The sequence below is a fragment of the Ranitomeya imitator genome, chromosome 6, assembly GCF_032444005.1.
Source record: "Ranitomeya imitator isolate aRanImi1 chromosome 6, aRanImi1.pri, whole genome shotgun sequence".
Taxonomy (NCBI): domain Eukaryota; kingdom Metazoa; phylum Chordata; class Amphibia; order Anura; family Dendrobatidae; genus Ranitomeya; species Ranitomeya imitator.
This window is the reverse complement of record NC_091287.1, coordinates 325,823,609-325,836,385: the sequence shown is the minus strand read 5'-3', so window position 1 is coordinate 325,836,385 and position 12,777 is coordinate 325,823,609. Positions and strand designations below refer to the sequence as shown.

Genomic DNA, 12,777 nt, shown 5'->3' with positions numbered 1-12,777 from the left:
TGTTACAGAATGGTGAAAACATTTTTAAATGTATTTGTGCTCATAAAAATTTGGAAAGCAGATTTTTATTTTCCCACCGATAGCCCCCCCCAAAATAGTGCCAGTATAAAAATAAAGCCCCCATCACCAAAAATTACTTGACTATCTAAACAAGGAGAAAAAAAAAGGTACAGCCATTTAAACTGCATGTTCAAAAGAGCCCTCCCCCAACATGAACATGATCTCTGAATGGCCTAGTCGTGACCAGTAAATGGCCTGCTCATGAACCGGTTAAAATGGACTTATCCAAAAAAAAGGTAATTTTCTTTGAGCAAGTGATAAGACCCTCCTTATTATCATTATTATTATTTATTTATATAGCGCCATTGGTTACATGGTGCTGTACATGAGAAAAGGGGTTACGTACAGGGTTATAGATAACGTTTACAGTAAACAAATTTACACTGACACACTGGTGCAGAGGGGAGAGGACCCCGTCCTTGCGGACTTACATTCTACGGGATAATGGGAGAGGAGACAGAAAGTCGGGGGAGCGGCAGCTCTGGCGTTGGTGAGGAGGCATCTCCGGCAGTTTGTGAGGCAGCAGCTCCGGCGGTTGGTGAGGCGGAAGCTCCAGCAGTTGGTGACGCGGCAACTTCGGCGGTTGATGACGCGGCAGCTCGGGTGTTGGTGAGGCTGCAGAATGGTTATTGTAGGCTGTAGGCTTTCCTGAAGAGATGGGTTTTCAGGTTCCATCTGAAGGATGCGAGGGTGGTGGATAATCGGACGTGTGGAGGCCTGGAGTTCCAGAGGATGTGGAATATTTGGGATAAATCTTGGAGGCGGGTGTGTGAGGAACGAGTAAGTGTGGAGGAGAGTAGGAGGTTTTGGGAGGATCGAAGATTACGTGAGGGAAGATATTGGGAGATGAATTCAGAGATATAGGGAGGGGACAGTTTATGGGGATGGTTTTGTAGATCAGTGTTAGTAGTTTGAACTGGATTCGTTGGGGAATTGGGAGCCAGTGGAGGGATTTGCAGAGGGGAGAAGCAGGGGCGTAGCGAGGAGAGAGGTGGATTAGCCGGGCAGCACAGTTGAGGACAGACTGGAGCGGTGCAAGAGAGTTAGCGGGGAGGCCACAGAGGAGGGTGTTGCGCTAATCGAGGCGGGAGATGATGAGGGCATGCACAAGAGTTTTAGTAGATTCTGGGCTGAGTAAGGGACGGACTCTGGCAATATTTTTTAGTTGGAGGTAGCAAGAGTTTGGTCGTGCGGCTTGAAGGACAGTCGATAGTTACCTTGAAGGCAGCGGATTTCAGGTGCAGGAGAGAGCGTGATGCTGTTTACCGTAATAGATAGATCAGGTAGGGTGGATACGCGAGAAGGGGGAAAGATGATGAGTTCGGTTTTGTGTACATTGAATTTTAGGAATTGAGAGTTGAAGAAAAATATGGCTGAGAGACACTCGGGGATTCTGTACAGCAGAGAGGTGACATCTGGGCCAGAGAGGTAGATCTGAGTTGGAAGCCAGATTGGAGGTTGTCAAGAAGAGAGTTAGATGAGAGGTGGGAGGAAAGTTGAGCATGGACATGCTGCCCAAGGAGTTTGGCAGCAAACGGGAACAGTGATATGGGGGCGATAGCTGGGCATAGCAGTTGGGTCAAGGTTAGCTTTTTTGAGGATGGGTGTGATGGTGGCATGTTTGAAGGCAGAGGGTAATGTACCAGAAGATAGCGATATGTTGAAGACATGGGATAGGGCTGGAATGAGCATGTTAGTGAGGTTGGGGAGCAGGTGGGAAGGGATGGGGTCAAGTGCACAGGTGGTGAGGTGTGATTTGGAAAGGAGGTGAGTAATCTCTCATTCAGTGATGTTGGAGAGGGAAGTTATTAGGGAAGGGCAGAGGTCTGATATATGGAGTGGTTGGGGTGGTGGAACAGTGAAGGTTTGCCTTGTTTGATCGATCTTGTTTTTGAAGTAGGTGGCAAACTCTTCAGAAGAGACAGACGTACCACAGGTTTAGACAGCAGAAAATAGGAAAAGCATTTTTCATATTAATTGAAACTTCCTTGGTGGTGTAAAGTGGAGGGGTCATTATCAGTAAGTGTATTGTCCTAGGGTAGAATAGTTGGGTAATAAATCTCTTGGGCAGAATCAAGGGAGCTCGAGTTTTACTAAGTATTTAACTTCCATTTATTTGAGCAAGAGGCAAGTTCTCTTTAATGTAGTATTGTTTTTTATATACGGGAATCTGCGTCTTAATTAGGCACAGTATTGCACAGTGGTCATTACAAGTTTTGATTAATTTTTTTCTTTGTTTTTGGAGGCCTCGGAGCTTAACAAAGCTACAGCGTTGAAAACCTCCTCCCAAACAGCTAAGGGATGCCCCATAATTTGAGTGTATTGGCCGAGCATCTATGGTTTTGTAAACTTATCTATGGTCATGAGGATTTACTCTTTTGCATTTTCTTAAAGGGCTGTTCTCAAGTCTGAAAGTTATCCTGTATACAAAGGATAGGAGATAACTTTAAAATAGCTGCGGGTCCAACCGCTGTGGCCTCACTAATCCTGAGAACCGTGTCTCTAAAGAGGTGTTCCCCAACTCTGGTCCTCAAGAGCCACCAACAGGTCATGTTTTCAGGATTTCCTTAGTATTGCACAGGTGATAATTGCATCACCTGGACAGGCAAGCATTCAATCACCTGTGCAATACTAAGGAAATCCTGAAAACATGACCTGTTGGTGGCTCTTTAGGACCGGAGTTGGGGAATACTGCTCTAAAGAATCAAAGCCGATTATTTACATTACCTCTCCATTCATTATAGTAGGATCGCCGAAGATCAGCCAAGTTCCGCTCTCTGCAATCTTTGGCACTACTGTTAAGAATGGAGTTCTAGTATGCCAGGTCTCTTCAGGGGTGTGGGATTGGCAAACCTGCTTGTCAGTTCTGCCTAGGAAAAAAACTCCACATTTGGGGACTGAATCAGTTAGATGTAGAAAAAGTCTCATGTTTCTGCTGCAGATTTTTCTGCCAAGTAAATCATAGTCTCAAACTCCATGTGAACCTACTTATCTGTCATCTGTCTACACCTGAGCAAAGACCTAATAACCAATTACATTTTTTTTCTATAATTAAAAGTTCCTGTTGGCTTGAATAGCAACAATGTAAAGAAGCCTGAAGAAGAATACAGTGGATTCTGTAAACCTGCAAAAACCCTTAAAGAGGGAAGCGTGCTTGATATTCTGAAAAGTCCAGGTAAGAAATGCAAAGATAAGCGGTCACGGTAATGCATGTTTGACACAGAACTTAGAATTGTGACACTTGGCATATTAGTTGTGCATATCTGTTCCTCTTATGTAATGTAAGGAGCCTGCTGTTCCTTGCTGAAAAATTATGGAGCAGTCTCAATGAATTTCCAGTATTTATAGTATTATTTTACCATTTTTCTTACATTTGTGCCTGCATCTAATAAAGTAGTGACAGATGCCAAAGTCACAATCCTGTGTGTAAAAATAAATAAATAAAGAAATAAAAACAATTGTATTAAGTTGTTCTCTAATCAGTAACATGACCCACACTGCCAGGTCTGACCTTAGCTTTTAATGAACTTGCTGAAGGTTTATGAATTGGTTTTGCCCGCCAAGAGATGCCAGACTGACGCTCTTTAGCTTCTGTCGGGTGAATGAGGGCATATGTATTTGATTGGCTTTTACTTTGACAACATTCTTAATGCATATGCTGCAAACATTGTGAATAACAGAGCTTGTTCTGGGTTGTTGATTTGAGTCACTGTCCTGCTGCAGTTCTTCTGCAGTGTATAATACTTCTCATTTGGATTGATTACACGTACATTTGATTTCAGTGTTTGTCGTTCACAGTCCATTTTTCTTATTACATTATAGGCTTTTCTACTTCAGCAGGTTCCCAACAGACTACAACAACTTTGACTCCTTCTAAAAGCACATCCTCTCCCCTTGGACGGTCCTCTGCGACCTTTGGCGATAGCCGTAAACAGGCTTTGGGGATTTGGTATTGCACCATGTGCTCACTTGATAACAGGGCATCGGACAGTAAATGCGCATCTTGCGGCACGCCAAAAGAACTGCCAGCTGGAGACCCGAAAGAGTCAGCTGCTTCAATACCAAGCGCCACTGTTAAAAACACATTAACTTTGACCAGCGTGCAAGGATTTGGAGAGCACCTTAAAAAGGCTCCTGGGACGTGGGATTGTGATACTTGTTTAGTGCAAAACAAACCCGAATCCACAAAATGTATAGCATGTGAAACTCCCAAGCCTGGGACTGAAGCGAAAGCGGCCTTGCTTTTACTCCCCACAGCAAAGTCTGATAAACCCAAAGTTCCCGCTGACAGTGGTTTAACTTCTGCAAGCCTTAAGTTTGAGGAATTGGCTAGGAAACCTATCGGATCTTGGGAGTGTGATGTGTGCCTTGTGCAGAATAAAGCAGAAGATGGCAAATGCATTGCCTGTACCACCCCTAAACCAGGTTCGTAAAAAATCAGTGCGATTGTGTAGTACTCAACATGGCATTGACCCACACTATAAGTAAGCCCTTTTCTGAGTGACTGACCATGGAATAGGAAGCTATAAAGTGTGCTGCTATGGAAATCATTAGCAGTGGCCAGATATGTAAATCCCACTCATAGTGACATTTACATATGAAATAATATAGCTCACTCACTAGCCAGACTGGCGTGACCAAAATGGATACTGTAGTGTGTGTTTTTTTGCTCACGTTTGCTATCCTTTTGAGGTTGCACTAGACTGCACCAAAATGAATCCCCACCATATGAAATCTAGATAACATTTGCCGCTTGCCTGCTATATGTGAACTGAAGTTGCATTGTACTGTGCTTTGATTTTGGTGCAAACTGTGCATCATATTTTCTATGTAAACCTCGACTTAAAGGGCTTGCTTGGTCTCATAGGAAAAGTCTGCAGACTGGCAAATTGTGACCAATGCGGTGCATAACTGCTTGTGTGCAGTCTTAGGTTATGTTCACACATAGCGTTGGTCCCTGCGGGTTCTCCCGCAGCGGATTTGATAAATCTGCAGGGCAAACCCGCTGCGGTTATCCCTGCAGATTTATCACGTTTTGTCCTGCGGGTTCCGCTGCGGGATTTTACTCCTACTATTGATGCTGCATATGCAGCAATATGCAGCATCAATATTAATGTTAAAAATATTAAAATCATGATACTCACCCTCTGACGTCCCGATCTCCTCGGCGCTGCAGGCGGCGGTCCGGTTCCAAAGATTCTGTGCGAGAAGGACCTTCGTGACATCACGGTCATGTGACCGCGACGTCACCGCAGGTCCTGGTCGCATAGCAAACCTGAGACCGGACGGCCGCGTGCAGCGCTGAGAGGTGAGTATAGCTTATTTTTTATTTTAATTCTTTTTTTTACCCACAAATATGGTTCCCGGGGCCTGGAGGAGAGTCTCCTCTCCTCCACCCCGGGTACCACCCGCACATTATCCACTTACTTCCCGCATGGTGGGCACAGCCCCATGCAGGAAGTAAGCGGATCAATGCATTCCTATGGGTGCAGAATCGCTGCAAATTCTGCACAAAGAAGCGACATGCTGCGGGTTGTAAACCGCTGCGTTCCCGCGCGTTTTTTCCCGCAGCATGTGCATAGCGGTTTGCGGTTTCCATAGGGTTTACAGGTTACTGTAAACGCTATGGAAACTGCTGCGGACCCGCAGCTGCAAAATCGTCGCGGTTCCACGGTAAAAACCGCAAAGTGTGAACATGGCCTTACAGCCACATGTTGACTAGAGGCAAATGGAGTAGAAGAGAATTTAGAGAAGCGCGGGAGTCTAGCAGTCTCGTTACTGCTCACTCGCTAGGGGAATACTGGGGAAGTGTGGCCGCACCGAAGTTACACAGTGCTCTTAGGAGACCGGACACAACTTTTAACACCGTTCACATATAACTGATAGAAACTTTAAAGTGCCATGCAAAAATTAACTATACATAATTTTGATGTTTTTTTATTTTACGTTTTTAGGAACGTCAGCTCCTGCTTCTACACTTACAACTTCTGCACCTGCACCTCAGAATGTGCTTGGATTATTGGAGCAGTTCAAGAAACCAGCTGGAGCCTGGGACTGTGATGTATGTTTAGTGAATAACAAAGCAGAAGATGTGAAATGCGTCGCCTGTCAGAATGCCAAACCAGGAAGCAAAGTGGAGTTACCAGGTGGGAATTGCCAGATGTATACTTCACAAAAGTTCCCCCAGTTCCCCTGATTAATTGGCTTTCTATTTTCTTTACCTGTTCGATATGGGACAAAAGTTTCAATGAGTAGTGACTAATGTTTTTAATTATTTTTTTTTTTTCCTTAGGTTTTGGTACTTTGTCTGGATCAAGCGAATCCACACTTCCAACTATTAAATTTGGATTACCCTCCTCAGCCAGCTCTGGAGAACCTAAGTCAAATGCCTCCACGGACTCTTTAACATCCAAGTCGGGTGGATTTTCTTTTCCGAAGTTTTCTGGAGAGATTAAATTTGGTCTAAGTTCTTCCCCTTCTAAGTCTGTAGATGAGAAGAAAGATACAGGCTTTACATTTAAGACACCTAGTTCTACCAACAATTCAGGTTCAACCTCGAATTTATTTGCCTTTGGTAAGCCTGCAGAAAAGGACACTACTGCTAAACTGTCGGGTGACAATTCGTTTGGATCTGCACCCAGCGCCACGGCTTCTACCCCTAAACCAGAGACTTCAGAATCTACTAGTTCTACAGATAAATCAAATTTGGCAGTGTCCTTTGGTTTCAAGGAGCCCGAAGCTAAGAACAACGAAACTCCTGTGGCAAGCGGCTTTGCATTTGGTAAAACCGAACAAAAAGACACAACTTCCCCATTTGTTTTTGGAAAAAAAGATGAGAAATCAGAGACTGGCACAACAGCAATATCCGTTTTTGGCACGAAGAACGAAGGAGAACAACCAAAGCAATTTGTGTTTGGTAAGCCAGAAGCGGCCAAAGCGGATGCTCCGGCATCTGTCGCTTTTTCTTTTGGCGTGCCTAATGCCACAGAGAAGAAGGATTCAGATCAGACTGCAAAACCAGTCTTTTCTTTTGGCCTTTCTACCCCGGCCACAGGTAAGTTCTGATTTCTTCCACATGACTCGTGTGCACCTGTCAGACTTTGCTGCCTGTGAATGAATACTGTCTGGGGTTTGTTCATATGTTGCATTTACGGTATGTTGTGGAAAAATATTGCTACATTTTAAGGAACCTGCAAAGTGAATGAGATTTCTGAAATCTCATGCACACTGTGCTTATTTTTTCTTTGCAGATTTGAAGCGCCAAATCGTTTCTTTTAAATGTGGAGAATGTGAATTCTTTCACTGTTTATTGCCAGCTGATAATGTTATTTATTCAGCGCGAACATATTCCACAGCACTTTACCCATTCACATTAATGGAATTAAAAAAAAAAAAATGCAAGAAAAAAAATGCTTGTGTTTTACACCTCGTTTTCCTGCCAACACTGCAAATACTAAATGTACAGTTCCTTGCAAAAGTATTCAGCTCCTGGAACTTTTCAACCTTTTCCCACATCATATGCTTCAAACATAAAGATACCAAATGTAAATTTTTGGTAAAGAATCAACAACAAGTGGAACACCATTGTGAAGTTGAACGAAATTTATTGGTTATTTTAAATTTTTGTGGAAATTCAAAAACTGAAAACTGGGGTGTGCAATATTATTCGGCCCCTTTAACTTATTACTTTGTTGCACCACCTTTTGCTGCGATTACAGATGCAAGTCACTTGGGGTATGTCTCTATCAGTTTTGTACATCAAGAGACTGAAATTCTTGCCCATTCTTCCTTGGCAAACAGCTCGAGCTCAGTGAGGTTTGATGGAGATCGTTTGTGAACAGCAGTTTTCAGCTCTTTCCACAGATTCTCGATTGGATTGAGGTCTGGGCTTTGACTTGGCCAATCTAACACCTGGATATGTTTATTTGTGAACCATTCCATTGTAGATTTTGCTTTGTTTGGGATCATTGTCTTGTTGGAAGACAAATCTCCGTCCCAGTCTCAGGTCTTTTGCAGACTCAAATAGGTTTTCTTCAAGAATGGTCCTGTATTTGGCTCCATTTATTTTCCCATCAATTTTAACCATCTTCCCTGTCCCTAGCGAAGAAAAGCAGGCCCAAACCATGATGATGCCACCACAATGTTTGACAGTGGGCATGGTGTGTTCAGGGTGATGAGCTGTGTTGCCTTTACGCCAAACATATCATTTGGCATTATTTCCAAAAAGTTAGATTTTGGTTTCATCTGACCAGAGCGCCTTCTTCCACATGTTTGGTGTGTCTCCCAGGTGGCTTGTTGCAAACTTTAAACATTTTTTATGGATATCTTTGAGAAATGGTTTCTTTCTTGCCACTCTTCCATAAAGGCCAGATTTGTGTAGTGTACGACTGTTGTCCTATGGACAGACTGTCCCACCTCCGCTGTAGATCTCTGCAGTTCATCCAGATAGATCATGGGCCTCTTGGCTGCATCTCTGATCAGTCTTCTCCTTGTTTGAGATGATAGTTTAGAGGGACGGCCGGGTCTTGGTAGATTTGCAGTGGTATGATACTCCTTCCATTTCAATATGTTCGCTTACACAGTGCTCATTGGGATGTTAAAAGTTTTGGAAATCATTTTGTATCCAAATCCGGCTTTAAACTTCTCCACAACAGTATCACAGACCTGCCTGTTGTGTTCCTTGGTCTTCATGATGCTCTCTGTGCTTCAAACAGAACCCTGAGACTATCACGGAACAGGTGCATTTATACGGAGACTTGATTACACACAGGTGGATTATATTTATCATCATTAGGCATCTAGGACAACATTGGATCATTCAGCGATCCACAATGAACTTCTGGAGTGAGTTTGCTGCACTGAAAGTAAAGGGGCCGAATAATATTGCACACCACACTTTTCAGTTTTTGAATTTCCACAAAAATTGAACACAACCGATAAAATTCGTTCTACTTCACAATTGTGTTCCCCTTGTTGATTCTTCACCAAAAATTTACATTTGGTATCTTTGAAGCATGATATGTGGGAAAAGGTTGAAAAGTTCCAGGAGGCCGAATACTTTCGCAAGGCACTGTACATACCCGTGCCCTTCACCCAATCTAAAATTTCAATATTTCTGCCTGGTAGGTTTTGTGCAGTACTAAGACATGAGGTTTCACAGAGGTGAAACTGCCCTGTCATTGTTCAGGTCTGCGTATGTTGTATCCATTTTGCCTTGTCTGAGTATAATGTTTACTGCAGAAGTGGAGGAGTTTTATAGGGTTGTCAAAATTGATATTGGATCAAAGAAATAAAGTGTTAATGAAAACAAAATCTAAATGCAGACATTTGACCCCCTTTTTTCTGTTTGGTCATGGCTTATGATTGTTGCAAGCAGTATTTTCATCTTGATTTGATGCTGTTATAACTAAGTAATTAATCTACTTATGCAGTTCCTTGCAGCCAGTCTTGACCTTCCTGACCAGGCCCCATTTTTTTTCAATCTTTAAATGTTTCTTTATGCCCTGATAGCATATAATCCTACTACACAAGCAAATGAATGCATAACATTTATCTTCCTGTAACGAGCTGTGGAGGCCGAGTATGGTGATGGTGCCGCCTACTGGACTGAAGAAATATCTTTTCTGAAAACCAGAGGCGAGCGAAGCCCTTTCCCATGGTTCTGCCTCTAGTGCAGCCAGTAAAACGTGCTGAACTGCCCATAAGTATCTACAGGGGACCGGCCCAAGGGGCTCATGCTGCTCAGCTTGTCCGTCAGAAATACTAAAGCAAGTTTCCAATGCTGCATTTAGGACATTTAAAGGGAAGGTACCGCATTTGTAGATCATTAATTAATCAATGTAATGTAGCATAACATGCTGTTATAACCCAGATTTGAATGCATGTAAAACAGATTCCGTGTGTTATATGACTAGAAAGAATGCACTGGGGGCTGACATCTTGGTTTTGCAGCAGTAGCAGGGCCCTATCAGTGTCAGATTACGGCACCCCATGGACATAGGAGATAATAGACCGGCTTGGACCCTATCTGTAACATTGCAGCAGCATTAGCAGTGAGCTGGGCACGCCTCTGTGGGCTGCACAACTCACTGCTGTAGGTGTGACTAGCTGCCATTTTATTATAGTCCTGTGCTATTTGTTGAGCTCCACTTAAGGTACCGTCACACTTAGCGACGCTGCAGCGATACCGACAATGATCCGGATCGCTGCAGCGTCGCTGTTTGGTCGCTGGAGAGCTGTCACACAGACCGCTCTCCAGCGACCAATGATGCTGGTAACCAGGGTAAACATCGGGTAACTAAGCGCAGGGCCGCGCTTAGTAACCCGATGTTTGCCCTGGTTACCATCCTAAAAGTAAAAAAAACAAACACTACATACTTACCTTCTGCTGTCTGTCCTCCAGCGCTGCGCTCTGCTCTCCTCCTGTACTGTCTGTGTGAGCACAGTGGCCGGAAAGCAGAGCGGTGACGTCACCGCTCTGCTTTCCGGCTGACCGACGCTCACAGCCAGTACAGGAGGAGAGCAGAGCACAGCGCCGGGGACAGACAGCTGTAGGTAAGTATGTAGTGTTTGTTTTTTTTACTTTTAGGATGGTATCCAGGGTAAACATCGGGTTACTAAGCGCGGCCCTGCGCTTAGTTACCCGATGTTTACCCTGGTTACCAGTGAAGACATCGCTGAATCGCTGTCACACACGCCGATTCAGCGATGTCTGCGGGGAGTCCAGCGACCAAATAAAGTTCTGGACTTTCTTCCCCGACCAGCGACAGCACAGCAGGATCCTGATCGCTGCTGCCTGTCACACTGGACGATATCGCTAGCGAGGACGCTGCAACGTCACGGATCGCTAGCGATATCGTCTAGTGTGACGGTACCTTTACTCTCTATCGCAGGACAGAAGCCCTCACTTCTCCTCTGTACTCCAGGCACTGCAGGTTCGGGGCACACATCCTCTGCTCTCACACGCTGCCCTGTGTGCTTCTCCTGCTCTGTCTCCGCCTCCCCACTTGCACACAGTCCCAGTGATCTCCGGTAAACTGCACTCTCCCCCTGTGTCACTCTCCCTCTCTGTGCGGCGTGGGGGGGTCTCTGTGCGGCATGGGGGGGTCTCCGTGCGGCGTGGGGGGGGGTCTCTGTGCGGCGTGGGGGGGGGGTCTCTGTGCGGCGTGGGGGGGTCTCTGTGCGGCGTGGGGGGGGGGGCTCTGTGCGGCGTGGGGGGGTCTCTGTGCGGCGTGGGGGGGCTCTGCGGCGTGGGGGGGTCGTCTCTATGCGTGTGTGCAAGCATCGTCCGATGGGACTACAAGTCCCATCGGACGATGCCTGCTACAATGACAGTGATTGACACATTAGCCAATTATGGGACAGTAATAGTCCCATCATCTGGCTAATGTGTTGAATGAAAAAAAAAATAATACTCCATACATACTCCATATATACTCCATACATACGTGCTACATACATGCATGCTACATACATACGTGCTACATACATGCTACATACATGCATGCTACATACATACATGCTACATACATGCTACATACATGCTGCATACATGCTGCATACATGCTGCATATATATACGAGCTGTCACTCTGATGCAGTAACTGCTGGTGACAGCAGGTCACAGGGCAGTCACACACAAAATGGTGCTGCCCTGTGATGCTGCTCTTCATTCTTACTGTTGGGGCAGTAACTGCTGACATCACCATTTCCCTCCCCTTTTGGGTGGTCTAATATCCCTGGGGCAGAGCTGCTAAATCTTACTATAGCTGCTCGAGGTCTAAAACGGAAAATGCTCCCCCTAGTGGTAAATATGTATATTTGTAGAAAAATATATAATATTTTTTCATATAGAAATGTTTGCAAACAGTGCAAACATTGCATTAATACATTTTAATTACCATTTTAAGCTTAATTTCACAAAAAAAACAAAATACAAGAAAACTGGTGGCACCTTCCCTTTAACCTTAATCATCTATCTCTACATGCAATATTTTGATTGCTTGTTATTCCACTGTGTGTGATTTGAGGGAGGAAAAAGTAGCATTTTTCCCCTCTGTGTGGTTATATACTGTGATAGTTTTGAGTCGTGCCAGGCAAGGTGATGCTAGTTGCGTTATTTATATTTGGTTTTACATAAAGACATTTTTAATGGCAAAGCACTGTTCTGTGTTCCCATGTTCTTCTACCATGAGATTTGAACGCTGACTATTGTGATTGCTGATCTAATATTATTATTTATATAGCACCATTAATTCCATGGTGCACTGCAATACTCATGTATTGCATGGTATTGGAACTGTTAGGGTGCTTTCACATTGATCTTTACGATCGTGGGTCCTGTCGGGGCTTGTGTCTGAACCCCTCTGCAAAACTGGATTCTAACATACAGAGCGAGCAAGTGCTCTGACGTGCATCATTTTCGGGCTTATCCAGCTGCTGAATGCGGACTGTAGTAGACTGTCTGAGTGACCGCCTCCAGTAGTTGTATATGCCATAATATGGTGCACAAGTGCTCTGAAGGCACCATTATAGTCCATGGCCTGGTTGGGTCGTATGCCCGAGTCTCATTTTACGTGATGGTTTGCACATATACCCCAATGGGACCCACGAACCTTAAGATAAGCGCATTGTGAAAGCACCCTTAGTTTTACACTGGCAGAAAGTCTTTTAGCCTCTGCTTATGAAAGACCTAATAGGCCACCTTAGCTGGCAGACC

General features: G+C 44.5%; 1 protein-coding gene across 2 annotated transcripts in view; it reads left to right on the top strand.

Annotated features, from left to right (window-relative positions):
* The window catches only part of NUP153 (nucleoporin 153), an 89,606-nt gene that overhangs the window by 69,281 nt on the left and 7,548 nt on the right, over positions 1-12,777 (top strand). The window contains exons 15-18 of one of the 2 annotated variants that reach the window (XM_069730838.1): positions 3,119-3,235; positions 3,898-4,485; positions 6,015-6,206; positions 6,353-7,114. In XM_069730838.1, coding sequence (XP_069586939.1) covers positions 3,119-3,235; positions 3,898-4,485; positions 6,015-6,206; positions 6,353-7,114 — 1,659 coding nt within the window. Of the gene's footprint in view, positions 1-3,118; positions 3,236-3,882; positions 4,486-6,014; positions 6,207-6,352; positions 7,115-12,777 lie in introns of both variants that reach the window. The other variant, XM_069730837.1, reaches the window with a different exon arrangement.